General features: G+C 37.5%; 1 protein-coding gene across 2 annotated transcripts in view; it reads left to right on the forward strand.

The window, feature by feature from the left end:
* The window catches only part of LOC143301233 (protein mono-ADP-ribosyltransferase PARP14-like), a 67851-nt gene extending 50009 nt beyond the window's left edge, over positions 1-17842 (forward strand). For both annotated transcript variants that reach the window (XM_076615376.1, XM_076615367.1), the window contains 6 exons: positions 846-963; positions 2682-2810; positions 4534-4596; positions 7678-7896; positions 12226-12404; positions 17712-17842. In XM_076615376.1, coding sequence (XP_076471491.1) covers positions 846-963; positions 2682-2810; positions 4534-4596; positions 7678-7896; positions 12226-12284 — 588 coding nt within the window. In that variant the 3' untranslated portion in view covers positions 12285-12404; positions 17712-17842. The remainder of the gene's footprint in view (positions 1-845; positions 964-2681; positions 2811-4533; positions 4597-7677; positions 7897-12225; positions 12405-17711) is intronic.
* Positions 17843-20204: the final 2362 nt, after the last annotated feature.

Consider the following 20204-nt stretch of genomic DNA (forward strand, 5'->3'; position numbering starts at 1 on the left):
AGTGAATAGTCTTTCCATGTGATATGTATACATGTGCTTTATTATTCACTTGTGCAGACATGTTGTACTTATGACATTTGTTTGTGTCATTCCAGGCACTGTCTTCTCTTTTTATCTTCTCTTCTATTCTCTTCTCTTAGGTTTTCTTCTCATCTAATAAGTATTGTAAATAAAACAATAGAAAAACCCATTTGTGACTGGCCTCTATATGTTCCTGGCCTGTGCGTGGGATCTTGTCTATCCTTTCATTCAATCAATCATATTTAGTTAAGTCTTTTGTGCCGTACCCTTGAATAACCACTCGGAGCACGGCCACATATAAACAGTTGTGACCTCTACAGTAACTTAAGGCAAAAACATCCAAACTCTGAAGGTGAATCATATGTTCACTTGCTGAAGAATGGTTCCAATTACAGTATTTGTAAACTCTATATATTTAATGCCCTGAAGATACGACAGGAATTCGTTGACAGCAATGAAGAAATTTAGAATTAATTTACAATGCACAAGAAGCACTTTTGTTCTACAGGTTTAAGTTAGAATGTATTTTGCAGTGTATTGTTGCTACGTGATCACCATATTGTGTACTTTTGACCTCTTTCTAGGGGCTGGAGGCCTGGGGATTAAAGTTTTTGTTTTTGTTCTCTCTTCTTTCTTTCTCTCTCTCTTTCTCTCACTCTCTCTCACCCTCTCACTCTCTCTCCCTCACTCTCTCTCCCTAATTCTCTCTCTTCTCCCTCTCATCTGTCTCTTTCTTTCTGTCTGTCTGTCTGTCTGTTTCTCTCTTTTGTGTGTGTGGTAAATGTTTTGGCACACCAGTTACTATCTGTGATTTATTTACACAGGCTTTTGAACAACAGAAAAAAGTCATGCTTGCTGACGCCAGAGCAAATCAGAGAGTGCTTTCATCATTACGGCTAAATCGAAGCTTTCCAGATCATCTCCTTAAACCAGAATCCAGTTGTAAGTATCATTCATAAGGTGTGTAAGTCCTGCCATTAATTAATCGACCTGCCATTAGTTAATCAAACAGCAAATGTGGATGAGATTAGCTTTCCATTCTGAATCAGGTTATCCATATTTTCAGCACCAACTATGAACAGCTTAGATGGATAATGTAAATCTGATGAGAAATGTCCAAAGAGAGCAAAATCATTAAGCTACCTTAGAAACATATATAAAATCATGTATTAGCATGTGTATATATGATGACATAAAGATTTACATTTTCCCCTCTTTTTCTTTTTTTTTTTTTTTTTTTTTTTTTTTTAACAAACAGAAATCTCATATTTCTCATTCAGAGCACAGATTGATAATGGGTATAATGATATAATGATGATATTGGGTGTAGTAACGAGGGTGTACTGGTGATTTGGGTATAATGATGATATTGGGTGTAGTAATGATAAGGGGCATACTGGTGATGTTGGGTATTATGATGATATTGGGTGTAGTAACGATATTGGGCATATTGGTGATGTTGGGTATTATGATGATATTGGGTGTAGTAATGATAATGGGCATACTGGTGATGTTGGGTATAATGATGATATTGGGTGTAGTAATGATATTGGGCATACTGGTGATGTTGGGTATAATGATGATATTGGGTGTAGTAATGATATTGGGCATACTGGTGATGTTGGGTATAATGATGATATTGGGTGCAGTAACGATATTGGGCATATTGGTGATGTTTGGTATAATGATGATATTGGGTGTAGTAACGATATTGGGCATATTGTGATGTTGGGTATTATGATGATATTGGGTGTATTGACAACAATGGGTATAATGACTTAACAAAGCAGTGTGCATATCTGAGTGCCTTTTGAGCATAATTGAAGGACATGATAAAATATATGCCAGTTAATCCCATGAAAGATGCGCTTAACAGCCGGACGAAATGTACAAATGATGCCCAAATTGTAACAGTAGTAGCAGTGTATGTCTTCTGTATATGAAATCACAAATACATACACACAAGCAGAGTTATTGTCAGGCAAGCAAACACTGACACAGGGTATTGTGTATCATTTCCTAACTCAATCTCTAAAAAAAAAAAAAAAAATTTAATGCTGTCTTCCTGGTTAACCAAATTAATGTACATGATTATGGAGGAAAACAAGAAATGTGCATATGTATGTGTACTCATGTGGGTGTGCGTGCATGAGGGCATTTGTGTGTGTGTGAGAGAGAGAGAGAGAAAGAGAGAGAAAGAGAGCATATGTATGTGTGTTTTGGAATGTGTGTGTGTGTGTGAGAGAGAGAAAGAGAGAGAGAGAGAGAGACCATATGTGTGTGTGTTGGATTGGAATATGTGTTCTTCCCCTCCTCTCTAATATGCACAATGAGCACACGCACACACACACACACACACACACACACACACACACACATCCTCTTGCTGACTCACTTACTCACCTACTCACACCCACATCTTAGTAAAAGTAATGATTATGCACCCATAATTAGTTGCAAACTGAACATTTACTTACAAAACTTGCTTATTTAACTGTTCTGTATTAACATTTATTTTCTCATTAAGTTTTTGTTTACTTTATTCTTATTTTCTTGTGAAGTATTCACTTATCAATAACAATACTGAGTCATATTTGAAGTATTTATTTATCTATCTGTTTATGTATTTCCATGATGCAATGTGTGACACTGTTTTTCAGCTGTAGGTATGCAGTGCAAGGTTCTTCGGTTTGGCACAATGAATTTTCTGCTGAAAAAAGGAGATGTCCTTCAGGAGGATGTTGATGCAGTCATCGTGACTACCACATTTGACCTCAACCTGCAGTTAGGTATGGAAATGACCTTTTACAGTTTCGAAGATTTTGTCTCCCACAAGGTCATTTTACAATAAAGTTAGAAGTTCATGCACCAAAAGAACTTTGGTGTTTTACCCATACTGTTTCAACTATACATCATGTTAGGCAACTTGTCATCTGCTGTGCAACATCGGGTTTCTTCACTCTTCAGTAGGCAGGAATGGGTAAGAGCCATGTTCAGCCAGGTGAGTACGAGCCATGTGCAACCAGGTGCATATATTCTCTCCAGATACAGACTCTTTGAATAAGTGTGCTTGAACCATGCCACCCAATGAGGGAACAAGTGGTTAAGCCTTTAAGGTCACATTAATTCCTGCTGATTTAAAAACAAGAATGAATCTGAAAACGTGGATGGCAGGGGGCAGAGGTAGGAGGTGTGGGGGTCGGGGGGCGGGGGGGGGGGGGGAGTGGTGCACCAATATTTACAAATACATGAGTATACCTTAAGTTGTGCACTGGAAACCAAACAGTTCTGTCTAGCTAAAGCAGCCCATGTTGATAACCATTTTCTTGTTTTGCAATCATGATACAGATCTATCAAAGTTTTAAACTTTCCCTGTCTTCATCACAACTTTCTGGCTATGATAAACATAATAAAATCACCAAACAAATTTTCATGGGTAATATGCATGACTATCATTCTGGACACATCCAGTTCCTTGGTCAAAATCATGATCAGCAGATCGGATGTACCCCCCAGATACCCCCCACGCCCCCACCACCCCCAATAAAACCAACATAATTTAGATCTAGATTTCATTGCTCCCTTTATTTTCTATCAAATCGTCCTGTAAATGTTCATCACTGTCTTCTTTGAATTTATACATCAATTCTTTCTGAGCATCAGCTAAAGAAAGCAATTTTGATTGATTTAGTGTACCACAATCGCATGTCTTGAGCACAGTGTCCAACATTTTGTTGAGCAAGCAAGGAGAGGAGACAGGCAAACACTGTGGCAGTAACCCAACCAAAACGTTCAGATATCTACACCTCATGACGTAGATGGGGTTTCTAGCTATGAATAGAATCTAGAAAGATTCCCCAAACTAAAGCTACCAGTATTTTTGTCAACGAACTGAATGCAAACCAGGGAAAAGTCAGAATATTTCGATGATGAGTTATCTCGTTATTGTGGCAGCGAAGCGCACATGCTTGCGCTGAAGAGTTATCTCGTCATATAGGCAGCCTAGGGGTTAATGTGCATTTGTACCCTAAATCAGTATCATATGGTTATAAGCCAAATTGTTTGGATCAGAAGACATACAGCAGCCGCATTGTCAAGTGGTTTGTGAATGATGGACTGGCATGTAAAGGCATGGTTTTTGATGCCATGAGGTAATGTTTGGGATCAATATACAGAATTATTTCACATGGTATATTCAGTTTGATGTCCCATTTCATGGCACAGTATTGCTGCTCATGATAGATGTATACAACAGTAACTTCCAAACTAAACAGGATAAGTTTTTATTTTAACTAAAGATAATAAGGTCACTGCCGTTAATCAATGTCAGCATGTCAGATAAAAGTGCTGTGTTTTGTGAAAAAGCAATTAAAGTGTAACAGTAACATGACTGTGGAAACATGTTTGGCTTCTTTATTATTTTGTGTGCCCCTTACTGAAATGCATTGTCATTACAATAAGAATGTATAGAAAGGAGTGATTTTGTATCTTTCCTCTTGTCTTTTTTTCCAGGAGAAGTGTCACGCAAACTGGTTACAAAATGTCCAGATATAACACTGGAATGCTTGAAAAAAGGTATGAACTTATGCTCTACTTGTAAAACATTTATCATTTTGACTGCTGTCTACTTGATCTCTTGTGTGTACTGTACAATGGATCACCTCAAGCTAAACGATTAATTGACCGATGTCTGAAGCTGTATTGAGCCTTATTTCCACGAAAGAAATGTGTTTGTTGTCACAGTATAAGGGCCTGTCTGGCTCTCCTGGCCTCCTCCAAACAAGGAAAAGGATGAGACCACCTCAGCCTATCAGTTTATTCTCTCTCACACATTCACTTATGCAAATCATCTTAAAACCCAGACCTTCCCAAATGGTTGAAGTTAATGGGCCAGTCAGCCAAATTCACTACCAGGCCCTCCCACACTGGTTGTGGAGAAGGCTAATCAATCTGGAAACAGCATGGTTATACCTTGCACATTCAGTGCATTTCTCACAGAAACTGCCAAGGAGAAGGGAAGGAGATGGATGGAGGTGACAAAAAGAGGCAGGGAAGTGGGAGGAAAAACAGCCCTGTTATATTCCAAACAGCTCATGTTACACACACTACACCAGGCGGTGACCATTGAGGCAGATACCATCTTGCCAGAGATCAACATGAGGGGTGGGGGGGTGGGAGTGGAGGGGTCACAGTTGAAAAAGGAGAGGAGAGGGGGCTGGAGATTGTAGGGAGAGTAGATAAACATTATGGTCAACATAGAAGATGAATGGGTGCTGTCCTAAGAAATATCACCTGCCTTAGCATCTGGTCTTGCTTCCTCAGCACTCAGTGGCCAAGGGGATGGGGGGGGTGGGGGGTGGAGAGGGTATGGTGGGGGGCGGGTAGGGAGGGGTTGGCAGGGTTTACAGCATTTTCAAGGAAGGAGTGCAGTAGTGAAGAGGGGGGTTGGAGGGAGGTAGGAGGGGTCCATCAGTAAGCAGTGTGTGCTATGAAATTCCCACCATAGGTGCCTGATGCACAATAACATAATTACCAGCCAAAAGAACAGCAATAAGTTCAGCTGTGAATATGATCAGTCTTTGTCAATATTGTAAAAATCTCTCCGTTTTTAGATCTGGGATGAGAAGAATTGAACAATGATGGTGATTATTCAGAATGTGTAATCAAACTTCAATAGCATAATATCCAGATTTTCATCCTTTTTAATGTCAGTATGATTTACATCAAAATGTGCTTCATTCATTTCCTAAGTGTGGCATGAACTTAACATCTTTAACATAGTACGTGTGTGTATGTGTGTGTGTGTGTGTTTGTTTATGTGCACATGCGTGCACATGTGTGTGTTAAAGAGAGAGAGAGAGAGCGAGAGGGACACTGACACTGACACTAGCTTACTGAATAGGCCTCAGCCCTTTTCAATGGGGGTTCACAGTCGACACATGAAAAAAATCAAAACAACATACATGAGTAATTAACAAATTTATGGAGATAATTATTTCCGTGATACCTAGATTAACCGGTTTGTTTAATACGCTGCTTCACCTTTGTATATTTTGGTCTGCATTCAAGATCTGAGATCTAAGATTAAGGGCATAAAACAGAAATGTCACAAAAACAAAAATTCTCTCTTCTGAAACTCTCACAAATTCCAAATTGTGATTTTCAAAATTGACAATATTCTGTAAATACTTAGATCTTAAATCTTCATACTTTGGACACTCAAAAATAAAGTAAATTTCTGTTTCAAGTGAGTTACTACAAAATGGACAATTTCAGCTTTCTTGATTCCTTAAATTCCAGCTTTCTTGATTCCTTGCATAACAGTATCTGTGAACATTAATTTGTGATACTCCCATCCTTAACTGAGCAAGGGTGTTACGTTATGTGTTCATCCATAAAACATCCACATATTTCTTTCTTCCAAAACAAGTCTTGAATTGCTTATATACGAAGTCTCTTACACTATTTTGTAAGTGGTTATGCCAGTGATAACAAAAAGAGTTGAACAGTCTTTCTCTAAGTTCTTTGAAAAATTGTCTCTCATGTCCACACCCAGATAACCACACTTGCTCAAATCCATTTCCACACAGAACATTTTGAAGTTTGGTTGCCCACGTGACAGTACCATTTTCATGCATTTTTAACAAAATTTTAGAAGCCTTCTTTGAAATTAATTGTTCAGGCTGCTTCAGTAATCGAAACCAGTATCTTATTCATTTAATGACTGATTTGATCCATAATGGATACCTGCCCAGTTCCCCATATACCATATCGTTAGAGTCTTATCTGTGACATGCAGCAGATGTTTGCAAGCATAGAGCTGAATCCTTTCTACCTGTTCATACCTATCAAATCCCCAGATTTTTGCTCCATGCAACAAAAATGGAAAAACATGTGTGTTAAACAGTTAAAAAAACAACAACACACACACACATTAGCTGACTTACAGTCTATTCTATTTAAGGTTCTGGGAATTTCTAATGTACTTCTCTTTGCTTTGACTGTAAGATCTTCCAATGCTGCTGTCCGACTGTGTTGTGTTGAAAAAGTTAGCCCTAAGTATTTGTATGAAGTAACTTTTTCCTGTTTTTTACCATCTAAATACCATTTTCCACTTGGTCCTAGAAACCCACCCTTCCTAAACACTAACACAGATTTATCCATATTTTCAGCTAATCCCAATCTATAAAGAAAGAGAGAGAGAGAGAGAACAAATCTGTGAAGTCAAATGCCAGTTGAAGTCAGAATAACTAACAATTTAATTTAGATTATTCAGTTTATATGCAAGGAAGCATTTGCACAAATTTGTAATTATTATTTGGACTCATTGCAAACCACCAGTTTTGATTGGCCAGTGGCCTTGCTGTTTTGACCCCTTCAGTTATGGTTGCCAGAAGTCTTTGATCTTGTGGAATTTCAAACAAATCTGAAGCTCTGAGAAAATATATTCTTTTGTCTGACATAAAGTAAGAATGAGCTTTCTGAAATTTTATTTTTAGGTGATGGGAAACATGAAAGGTAATCCATTACAGGCACACTCAGCAAAAATTTGGTACTCTTGCTGCCATAGAAGGGATCAGAAAATTAATCTTAAAGTGTTTCATTATCTGTCAAGTAATAACTATATATTTATGTTGTTTATTTGTTTGTTTTCAGAGCAAGAATTCCAAATGAAAGGATACATCTACTTGCGGACTCAGTTCCCTCAACTGAGGTGCAAATATGTTGTGTTCATCAACACCAGCAGAATTGGGGATGTGGGAGTTGGGTATGGCAAAAGCGGACCAAGCAGCTGGGAAGATTTCATCATGACTGGCTTGAAAACAGTTGACAGCCTTGGCCTAAAGTCTGTGGCTTTCCCAGCATTTGGATTGGGTTAGTATATTGTTCACTTACAGTGGAAAATAACTAAACTTTTGGTAAATTTTCTTTCAATTTTTATTTTATTTCAGACATCTTTGGAAAGAAACAGCATTCAATTGTTAATACAATCCTGCTACTAATGCTACATTCATTACTGGCACCTGTCATCCTCATTTGGAGTAAGAGCACCCATCTCCAATTTGCATCAAGTTCCTTGACGATGAAACAACAGATGCAAAGCCTTCTGCTTGACTGACAAGTGATTTGTAATAAATTTATCACACAAATAACTGAAGGGACAAGACCAACACCCCATCTTTTCTCCATTCCAGTTGCTCCTCCTACTCCCCCAAGCCATTTTTTCCAATGGGAAAAAAGCTTATGAGGATTCTGAAGCCATCTGTAACTTATTTAATATGAACTGCAAGGAAAAGGAAATCATCTATTGATATGACTTTAGATTTATTTTATGAGATGATCATATAAGTTTCCTATGATGTCTGTTAAATTTTGGGTGAATGAAATTTTGAAGGTCATCAATAGATTTATATTTTTTTATTGTGTATTTTTGTTCAAGACATGATACTTTGAATGGCTTGGTTGATGGCGAAACTAAATGTAACAGACTTTTTGGTAAGGGGAGTTATTGTTATTGGTTTAGTTTTTGATGAAAGGAATATGATATTTTAAAGGATTCCTGAGTGTCCCTGAATAAAAGTCAGCAACACCAATTTTGAACCTAACTGTGAACCAGGGTGGTAGATAAAGGGAATTGAAAGAGTGAAAGGACTGAAAGACCCACACACAGGCCAGAGACATGTAGAGCCAGTCACAAATGGGTTTTTCTATTGTTTTAGTACAATAGTTATATTAGGAAAAGGAAACAGTGCCTGTAAGACACAAACAAATGTCATAAGTACAACATGTTAGTAATGTAAATGGATAGTAAGCACATGTGTATATATTACATTGGAAAGACTACCACTTGGTTTTGATTTGTTAACAACATAAATAATGCATATGTGTGAAGACCAAACACTGACATTAAATGATATTCCTAATGCGTTTTGATAGTGTACTTAAAGTGGTTGAAAATAAATAGATATAGTGAAAGTGAAAGTGCATACATTATGTAAAGCTTACACTGTGTCAAATTGATTGAAATGAATCAGTTATCATGTGGCGTACTGGAGTAAGCCGTTTCAGAAAAAGCATGGTATCTGAATTACAGCTACCAAACTGTGATATGGATCAGATGGTGTTAACCAATAACTGGTATTAATCTAACATTATCTTGTTTATCTTGTAATTATTACAACAGAGTACTACAAACACATTATAGAAGACTAAACACACTGTAACTGTGAAGCTGGTAAAACTGATAGTCAATATGGAGAAAGGAACACTTAACACCATAGCAGTACTGATATCAGCATATGAAATGATACATAAATACTAAACAAGCTGATAGAATAAGTGGTTTTTGTATTAGATATTGGCAACCAGAGAGATCAAATGGTAAGTCAGTGCTCAATACAATGATTGGAAGAACTAGCATGGCTTGACCAGTAAGTGGTGCTTCTAGCAAATGAACTTACACAAGATATCTGGCTGTGCCAAAGAAGCCTAACATCAACACAGCTAAAATATGGCCTCTGTTCTACATCTAAATTTCCTCCACTTAATGCAGGATATGTAAAGCCTAACCGTTAATTAAATAGATCTGACTGCCCTGCCCAGGCTGATCAATGTGAGCAAATGAGAAAGAATACATCATCCTCAGAAAGTTCTTGAATAATTCACATGTCCAAACGAGTGGAGATGCAAAGATTTCTGCGCAAATACTATACATCAGTAACCGAATGTGATGTTCAAAAGATCAAATGGAATACTGCATACAAGCATATCATGATGATATGATGATTAACTAGATCAGTCATGAGCAGACAAGTGTCTGAGAGTCAAAGCAGTAGATAAAACAAGTTTAACAACCTGTTATACTATCAACGTACTTATATGAACACAAGCAATGTGTTGGAACTTACAATTTACAAATCATCAACACAGAATAATGTTAGGCAGCATACCCTGTGTGTGAACCTCTGAATGTGGGCTAAAAAAAAAACACCTGTAAAACAGACCAGTGCTAATGCTTGTCACGCTGTTTATGCAGGTCACATGGACCACGCCACGCACGTGGCAGGAAATGGTGAAATTTATGTTTGTTGCTAGGTGTTCAATGATAGATTTCTAAATGGTTTCTAAACCAATTTACTTTGGATTGGTCACAAAACAAGGAGCTCAACACCACCTTTCTAATGAGTTTAAAATGAAGTGTTGATTATTAAAAATGAAATATTTAATCTTAATTTAAGTCCTCTGTAACTGAGCACTTTTAAAGAGTTCATAGCTGAAAATTGCAAATTGTGTCACATCAGTTTAATGGAGGCAAACATTAATGGTATAGATTTAAAGAAGAAACGCAACAATTCTGGCAGTACATAATACTTACAGTTTTCTGATTTGATGAAAGAGATAATTAGTTAATGAATGTGTAACGGAAATGCAGATTTCAAATTCAGCCAAACATGCCAGCAACGCCAAAAGCATTAGGTGATTGTTGCTAAGTGTTGACAATAAAAATCTGCTTTGAATCTGTTAAGTGCCTAATCTTATCTCATCCAAACACTATAATAGTGTGTTTTTTTGTGTATGATAAGTTACCAGATATAGAATCTAAGATTGTATCATTTTATGTGATGAAAAGGCAAAATCATGTAACCCTCAACGTCAAACCATTTTGGCTAATAAAGATCAAATTTAAATCAAATATGCTTCAGATATGCTTCTTATTGTTTTAAGTGTGTGTAGCACAAAAGGCATAATCTTGCAGTGAACGGTGTACAGATTTGGGTTAATAACTGCTTGTTGCATTTGTTGAGGAGGGGCTTTCATTCAAATTCTTAATGATGTCACAGTTAAGATCAGCAGGTCTATTGTAAAATGTCGTCTGCAACGGCTTGTGCCATGAAGTTAAGCTATAGCAGTTATCATAGCCAGCTGAATGTTTGGCGACATCAAAGATATCCACTATCTAGTTAACATTTTGCTGTAAGATTAATTTTTGATGAAATCTAACTGTACTCCAGTCACAAAATTATCATTCATGACTTTGAGAAATTTATGTTATGATGGTCTGATTTTTACAAAGCTTAGGAGGACTTATTGAATTCTTCTACAATACGGGTTTCAATGTAGAAGGAAAATTTGTCAAAATATTAATGCTACATGTAGTTATATATGAGATGCTTTAGGAAGTAATTTTATTTTGAACTGGAAGAGTGAACTGGATAGAGTTTGTAGATGTTAGTTTGAATTAATTTCAAAACTGCATTTAAGGTAAAAAATATATATCTTGTTTACCAGACAGCTGTATTTTATGCATTAAAGTAATTCCAGTGAAAGAGGGTTTATCTAAAAGTCTTCACAAAACAAAAGTGGAAAGTCCAATATTCTTGAAATTTTCAATCCTCCAGAGTGCTCTTCTCTCCCCATACAGACTTTTAGTCTCCCTAGCCAAGAGCTAAATGCTTTTTGAAAGTCTGATTGAAATACGGTGGCAAGCTGTAATTTCACTGCTTTTTCATTTCATGGAATCTTGAAAATGTCTTGCCAGCCAGGTTTTTCTTCAGAAGGGCAAACAACCTGAAGTTGCATGGGGCTAAGTCAGGACTGTAGGGTGGGTGAAGAAGAACTTGGATGGATTGCTCTCGTTGATAGGTCACAGTGACCCTGGCTTTATGGGCACTTGTGTGTTCCTGATGAAGGAATCTTTTGCTGGTATTCACATTTAAATGCTGTTCATGGATGGACTGTACAACTTCAGGCAAAACACTTTCTACATCTGGGCAAAATACTTATTTAGCAGTAAGAATAGAGATTTTTTCACACATTTACTTCTGACATAACGATTCATGTGAGATTTCATATGATGGTTGAGTTGAAAATCTCTTTAAGTATTGGTGTGTTTTTTTCATGTGATCTTTATACAAGGACTGCTCCAAAATTCTTATCACTTTTTAATGAATGAACTTTACATGATTAATACTTTTAATTCATATCAAGATGGTACATAGCCTTTGCTTACAGTAAATATGCACAAAATTATTTTTATGTCATATTTAGTCTAATCATAATATGTAACACTAAGTGAGTAAGTGAGAAGACTTTTGAATCTGTTCTTGTTTAATCACTGGTAAATATTCTTTGTGTGCTTTGTGTATTAAACATAAATCAGAACAGCATTCATGTGGCTTGGTCATCTTTTTCTTTCATTTCTAGGTCGACACAAGGCTACACTTTCCAAAAGAAAGTCGTTGAGTATCTATTCAAGGAAGTGAAAAAGTTTCAAGCACAGCGGAAGAACATTGAAGAGATTCGTCTTGTGGTGTATGATGAGGAAGCACTCCCTGAAATCACTCACAAACTGGAAAAGCTGGCAGAAAAGAATAGAATGAGAGGTAAGTGGGTGATGCTTCCCTGTCCCTTCTTCAAGTATTGAAACAAATGAAATACCATAATTTTCAGCATATAAGACGCTGCGTTTTTTTTGTTTTTTTTACTTAAATCTCACCCCTGTGTCTTATCGGCTGTATGCACCCTATCTGCATCTGAAAAGTAAATTCTGACCACCATGTGGCCCAACCTGACACATCAGACTTAATAATGACATCGATTATCACAACTAACACTCACAGTTGTGCTGAACAGCAACACTTTAGTCTTACCACTATTCCTTTTGACATGGTTCATGTTCACCATCAAAACAAATTTAAACCAAATTGCATGCTTCACAAAATTTCAACTGAACTTGATCGCAGTTCACCTGTAGGCCATGGGGAAAAAAAGGCAGTTTCTGAGCTGGGGATGAATTTATGGTGCAAAATTAGAGAACTTGGAAGTGAACTGAAAGCAGAATGCAAAGTAAAGTGGCGGACGGAACTGAAAAGCAGGGCTGGTAGACTGGATTCAGATTTAACAAATTAATGAACTGGGGCTTTACAACCGAATACATAACTGAAGGCTGTAAAATTGTATAAAAAATGTATTTTAAAAAAGAAGAAAAGAAAGCAGCAGATAACAGAGCAGACAAATGAAGTAAAAGAGCTGACTCAACATCCAGATGAAAACGAGTGGGATTCCGATACAGTTTTCCGAAGATGATGTCACTACTCAGAAAACAACGCTGTTAGCAAAAACAAAATGAAGGACTTTCACTTTACATCAGATGCGTCTTACTGTGTGCGCCTTATATGAGTTCAAAATAAATTTTTACTTAAAATTCAAGGGATGCGCCTCAGCTGTGCCTTGTAGGCCAAAAATTACAGTATTTATCTGTAACATAACCTGCACATTTATTCTTTTTTTTTTTTACATCCCACTCATGTCATGTCTGATCCCTGAAAAGAAAATGTTTGCTTTCCAGTATTGGTATTGCAAGGCCTGGTCAGTGCACTAGGTTTATGCAAGGTCAAGCTTCTGCTGCTTTTTTTTTTTTTTTTTTTTAATATTTTACAGCACATGTGGAGTATCATATAAGGATCTGTTTACATACCCTGAGCTTTGAAGCTGAAACTGAAACTGTTCCAGTGCACTGTCCATTGATTTTGTTTTGTTTTGTCCTGTGTGGTAGTGTTTCAGTCCTTTGTGCAAGACATTGTACAGTGTCAGGGGCATGTTGTGGACATATGCAAAGCAACCATGTGTTTGTTCTGTATTGTCCGTTCTTCTGTGTGGCTTGTTCTGGATTAAAAAGGCTATGCCAGTCTTGAATAAAATTTAGTTTGTGTTTGCACATTTCTTCTGTCATTGCTGGTGTGCGCACATGTCAAATGATTGGTATAAGAGCAAGCCTGGCGCTTCCTTTTTTGTGGAAGTGTCTGGGTTTGTTCCAATGTACCTTTTATTTACCTGTGTGCTAGCTGAATAGGTAGCATAAGCAGCATTGCCTTTAAGTTATGTACCTTGTGTGTGGAGAGAGTTTCCACTCTTTACTATTTGTGTTGTAGGCTTGGTCTACACTGGATTAATTTGTCAAGATATTGTTGTCTTAGTATTGTAGTCTTGAATGTTGTTTTGGTTTATATGGCATTCATGACTGGCTAGGCCATGGGCTACATAATGTTTTTTTGTTTTTGTTTTTTTTGTTGTTGTTGTTTAAATGAGAGGCCATAAAATCCAATACAGATGCTTGTGCCCTTTCAATTCAACAATTTCCTGCCTTTCTTTTGATTTTGAAGGAAATATCACATGTGGGTGTGTAGTTATATGTGTATGAGGGAAAGAAGGGAGGAAATATGTTTGTATGACTATATGGCTATGACTATTAATCGTAGAGTCTGGGCTTGTACCATTCGGAAATTTTGTATTCAAAACATTATTGATATAGTTTAATCATTTTTTTTTCATTTCCAGTGATGCAAGGATTATCCTGTGTTTCATTTTGGAGTTTTCATCCCAAGAAAAAGCAACACCCTTAAAAGGATTGCTAACATGTCTATCAACATTTTCATTAGAAACTTTTAATTTATATTTGTGTGGATGTTTTAATATGTATGAATGGTAACTGAATAATGATGATAATAATAATAATGATAATAATAATAATAATAATGGTATTTATATAGCACTGAATCTTGTGCAGAGACAAATCAAAGCGCTTTCGCACCAGTCATTCACACGCATGCATAACTCTAAAACTGTAGAAAATAAAGACAAGGAAGGGCAGGCAAGGGAGGCTATTTTGGGAAGAGGTGAGTTTTAAGGCCAGACTTGAAAGAGCTGAGTGTGGAGACAGAGAAATTTAGAGGAGGTTCATTATGTTTCTTTATGTGTAATTTGAGCAGGATAAAAACAGCACTGTCAATATAAACCTTGGTATTGAGAGTTTGAATGCAGTGTGTGTGTTTTTTTTAATTTGTTAAAAAAACAAAAAAATTTTTTTAAAGCATGCCTTTTAAAAAAAAATTAAAATCTTTGAAAAATTAAGTGCATTTGTAAACATTTTTAAGTTCGGCTGTCTTTATCGAAAAAACAACAACATTGTTTTTTATATGTTTGTAAAAATATTAAAGTTTTGCACTCTTTACTGAAAAAAAAGGACATCATTTCTGTCATTTATCAGTGAAGCACAGCGGCAAAATGCTCCACCTTAATTCATAGTTAAAAGTAAAATTATTTTCAAAAAAATATCCTGAAATGATCTTACCAACTGTAATTAGGGTTCTCATCTATGTTGTGGACCATTCATTCAAGGGGCAAAATCAGCATTTGAGATACTTTTCCTTTTTTTTCATTCAGATTCCCAGCAAGATAATTTTTATTTTGTTCTTATTTTTCTATGAACCATTACTCTCCCTTGTTCCTAGATTCCTACCATACGTATATTCCCTTCATTCCTGGATTTTGAGAAGAGAAAGAAAGTATGAAGCAGGGTACTTATTTCTGAGACTTACAGCAATGCAGCTTATTACAGTGCACTAAGATTGTCATATACTGATGTGTACAGAATTCATGTGGGAAGTTGTCTTTGACCCTATTAACACTATAGAATGACATCTCAGATGACACTAAGTTGTAAAACAGGTGAGTTTGGGGTCAAACACAATGCACACAAGGACGTACCATGTGCAGGACAGAGTATGCACATCATGCAGGTACTCACCGAGTAGTGCCTCATATGTATCTCAGTGCCACACTGCTAGTCATATCCATGAAAAACTGTCACAATTGTCACTGCTATTGTCCTTATCACATGAATGATTTGAACTTTGTCTCAAAGAGAATATATGCCTTTCACTACACAAGCAGTCACTGAACCAAAATCAGATCATTGTTTACAGAATTCATTAACAAAAACTATTCAGAAATTAATTTTCTCTGAATACACATGTCTGTGTCACAGTCGTCACATGGTATGTCACACGAAGGTGACACTTATGTGATGTACCGTGAAGCTGTCATGCTAGTTACTGCAAGATATACACCACAATTTTTACACTTTCACTTTTTGAAATTTTCATCACCAACTATCTGTGCTTCTGTTGCAGCAGGTAATTGCACTGTCTCCTCATCATTCATTTGGAATAGATCAAAATCATTATCAGATATGGCATTTTAAAACTCATAAAAAAACAGGTCAGAATCCATATTTTCTCCACATTCCATTTTCTTGTACATGTGTCAACACAGCACATTGGCAAGAATGTGCAACGGCCACTTTCCTACTGCCCAGGGAGGAGGTTGTTCTTGCATCCATTCCACTCATAAACACTGCCCCACAAGTGACCCGGTCAAGGATAAATGACGCGCACTGATGACGCGACTCGCACAAAGTTTAAAGAGCTTGCCATGTTTTCCGGCCTCCAGGAATGAAGGGTCTGATTCCCGTAAACTGAAAAACTGTGCTGCAAGAATGAAGAGTTAGCTGTAACCCCATTTCTAGTGATGAATGGGATATCAGTGCCTTGACTGACTGTTTTTGATCAATCACATTGACCTCAGTGAAATGGAATGAGGATGAAAGAGAATAACAAAGAAACATTGTACACATTCAGTCAGCACATCAGCTGTCTCCTGATCGTTCCACTTCCTTTGCGTTAGCTGTGCTTGACTATGTGTATATACATAACTACATGCATGTATATGAATGTGTATTGTGTGTTCATGTGCATGTGTTTAAGTTTGTGCCTGCCTATGTGTGCATATGTGTTAGGGTAGCTGTTAGATACACATATATGTTAAAATCTATGTATGCAGTGTGTGTGTGTGTGTGTGTGTGTGTGTGTGTGTGTGTGTGTGTGTGTGTAGTCACATTTTGGTGTGTGTATGTAACATAGATATGATGTTTTATGTTCACAAAAGCGTTTTTGTAAAGCACCTAGAGCAGATTTCTGGATAGTGCGCTATATAAGTATCCATTATTATTACTATTATCGTTCACTCCATTGTCACTCTCACCTCAGTTGTGAGAAAGTAGGCCAGTTTTGTGTGGATGTGGCCTGTTGCATGTGTTGCCATACATTTGTGTGTATGTGTATGCTTTGTGAGTGTGGTGGAGGAGAGGAGAGAGGCTGTGTGAATCTGGGGGAAGTGATGTTGCTTTTTTTTTTTATCAGGTTGAATTGATAAAGAATGTTTGCAAGCATATGCTTGCACATTCACAAATATTTTAGTAACTATAGTTCTTTGTCCCTGTCTCGTTCTCTTTTTCTGACTTACTTGTCCATACATGCTGGCCTACACACACACACACACACACACACACACACACATGAGTGCACATGCTCACACAAGCATGCACACACTCACTCATGCAGGTGTACACACATATCTCAAACTCCATACCTCAGTCACTTCTAAAGGTGTCAGGAATTAGAAAAGAGAGTACCCTGGTACCCAGCAGAAAGAAACTGTAAACAATTTGTCTGTTATATTTTGGAGAGTCCAAAGGGCAACAATGTGAGATCAGTGAGAATGACCAGCTCTGTTGTATTAAAAAGGACAATTTTTCAGACAAAATTGATGAAATGCATAGTCGTGTATAAATTGTGTGTGTGTGTGTGTGTGTGTGTGTGTGTCTTTGCTTGTGTGCTGTTTACAATCTAATTTTGGTGAATAATACCAATGATGTTACTTTGTATTCTCCATGCCACAACAGGGGTCAAAGGATTAGATATTCTTGTTTTTAGTGTACATGTATTTTCATGTGTCTTTGTGTTTGATAGCGACTCATAAAACTCAGTCAGCCCACTCCTCTGTGATTCCAGTGGAGACTGAGGAACACCTGGCAGCAGGAGAGCAGGACCCAGGTCTGGCACTGCTGGAACCGAGGAGTCGGCTGGAGAAGATCTACATCTACGCAGCTGACGAGAGCATAGTCACTAAGTTCCTTCAGGAACTCGACTTGCAAGTGAGGGCTGATGTCCTCACAAAAGAAATTCAAAATGACGCCATACAGAACCTCACCCCAGAGGAGGTGGGTACCTGAGACGAGTTTTGATTTTGCAGTGATATCTCTGGGTCTATGCAGACTGTCTTAGCACTGATCATCAGGTGGCTATCTGAACTGAAGTGAAACTGGACACAGGAATCCAACCAAAACACCATTATGGCTATTGAAAGGGACTTCTGATACACTGATGCATTCATAGCCATGAGCTACCTGTTCTTTGTTTTGTGCTTGGAAAATGTCTGTGTGAGCTCTGTCATCAAAGCAGTTCCAGGATGGCAGATTGAATATCACTGTCTGGTAACAGTGTTCATTAGCCAAGATCTTACATTACTCATTGTGTTTTAATATAGTTGAAATGTGATGTTTTTATCAGGCTGGCTTTGATTTTGCTGCATTATTTTATGTTGTATGCTGTCTTTTACTGTTCTGATTGTAATCCGTAGTCATCACAGACTTCACTGCTTTTTTTTTTTTTTTTGCTTTTTTTGTTTGTTTTTTTTTGTGTTGCAAACTGAGATAATAAAGTGATTCTCATTCTGATCTTGTGAAATGCACTTACCCATGCACACATATAATTTTTTTTCACTCATGTACACACACACACACACACACACATATGCGCACATACACACACAAACACACACACACACACACACACATTGTATTTTGGTGTTATGTCTGCATCACGTGTTAAATTACGTGTCCACTGTTGTTGCAGAAGCAACATCTTAAAACCTTCTGCTGTGACAATGATGTCTCAATTGACATTGACGTGATCGGACTGAAAATAGTTCTGAAGGGGCTGACCAGAAATTTGTTGCAAGTACACCCCCGCATTACTGACTTCCTTCATGATCGGTCATTGAGTGGGATGGTCCAGTGGTGGTATCTTGAGGTAATTGTTTTATTTATTTCATGTTGTTACAACTGTCTGGTCAGATCTTTGGCTGCTTTATTTGAACTGGACAGTTTTTGTCCTCCATATTTGAAGGCTGTTTAGATGATGGATACACAGAGTAAAGATCTCACCTGAAATGGTCAGTTTGTGGATAAGTTTCAGTTTCTTTTTAAGTTCCAAGAAGATATATCAAAGAGTGTGGATTGATCCATGTATGCTACACTGTGTTTTGGGAATTAAAAAGGGAAGAAGGGCAGGCAGGAGGAGTGTGTGTGTGTTCTTCAGTTTAACAGAGTATGGTGGGTTATGTCTGACTTATGCATAATTCTAGTGCCCAGGCCAGGCATTCAGAGCCTTCCTAGCTGCCTGTTTGTCAGTGTGTTACTTTGGTAGAATGCAGCAGCGTGCTTTGAATGAATGTCACCTTCTGGGATCTGTGATATAGTTCTGAGTTGTGATTTTCTAGATATTCAATTAAGTGATAATGATACCACACCCTTCTTATTTGATAGAAAATTTTGTCTAACAAACTACCATGGCAAAGTAGTTGGTGTTGTGGACTGATGGCTGGGAGGATGGATGTGGGGTGGGTTTTTTTTCGCCTGCAGCCAGCTTCTACACGGAGTTGAGTATGCTATGAGCTTAATTGGGAAGACTAAGACCACACACTGCAAGTGTCTGTATCTCATGAACCTGGTTAATACCAGGATATCATTATGACAGGAAGCGTGGAGTACAGCCTTGTCACATAATCCCTAAACAAAAATAGACCTCCATAGGAGCATTGTCATTAACCTTGTCCTCCATCATCATTATGTGGCTTTTCATGCCCTGCTGTCATGGTGACCTCAGTTTCTGTTCCCCTCCACTTCCATGCTTGGGATGAGTCTTGTCAAGGTAGTCAGTGTCAGCAGATTCATGGGGGACTGTTTGTGGAGGGACATGGCAGTGGTCTCCACTCTGGGGGAGATGCTCACTCAGTCTTGCTCCATGACAAAGTGATTATTACCATCAGTAGGGGTTTAGTAGTGGTGTTCTGTGTATGTTAAAAAAGGCTCTACTGAATACCACCAAAGTGACACAGCAGCAGCACAGTGTCTCCTCTGGTGTGTGGCCTCCTGGCAATCCAGCATCAATAGTTTTCTGTGGACTGCCGATACTGGGACTATGACAAACAAACCCGGCTGTGGTTGTGTGTTGAGGACTTTAAATGAGCAGAGTAATGCCACTGGAAAACAGTGCAGATGATGTGGCATTAAAATAAAATAAGATAAAAAAAATTGTCTGTGCAGTCATTACATATTGTGGTTGTTTTTTGTTGTTTTTTTAATTTGATTTCCAATCATCAGATAACTGACTTAAGTGTATCAGTGTACTCATTATAGAAGACTCATAAATCTATTGTGAAAA

The sequence above is a fragment of the Babylonia areolata genome, chromosome 2 (assembly GCF_041734735.1).
Source record: "Babylonia areolata isolate BAREFJ2019XMU chromosome 2, ASM4173473v1, whole genome shotgun sequence".
Taxonomy (NCBI): Eukaryota; Metazoa; Mollusca; class Gastropoda; order Neogastropoda; family Buccinidae; genus Babylonia; species Babylonia areolata.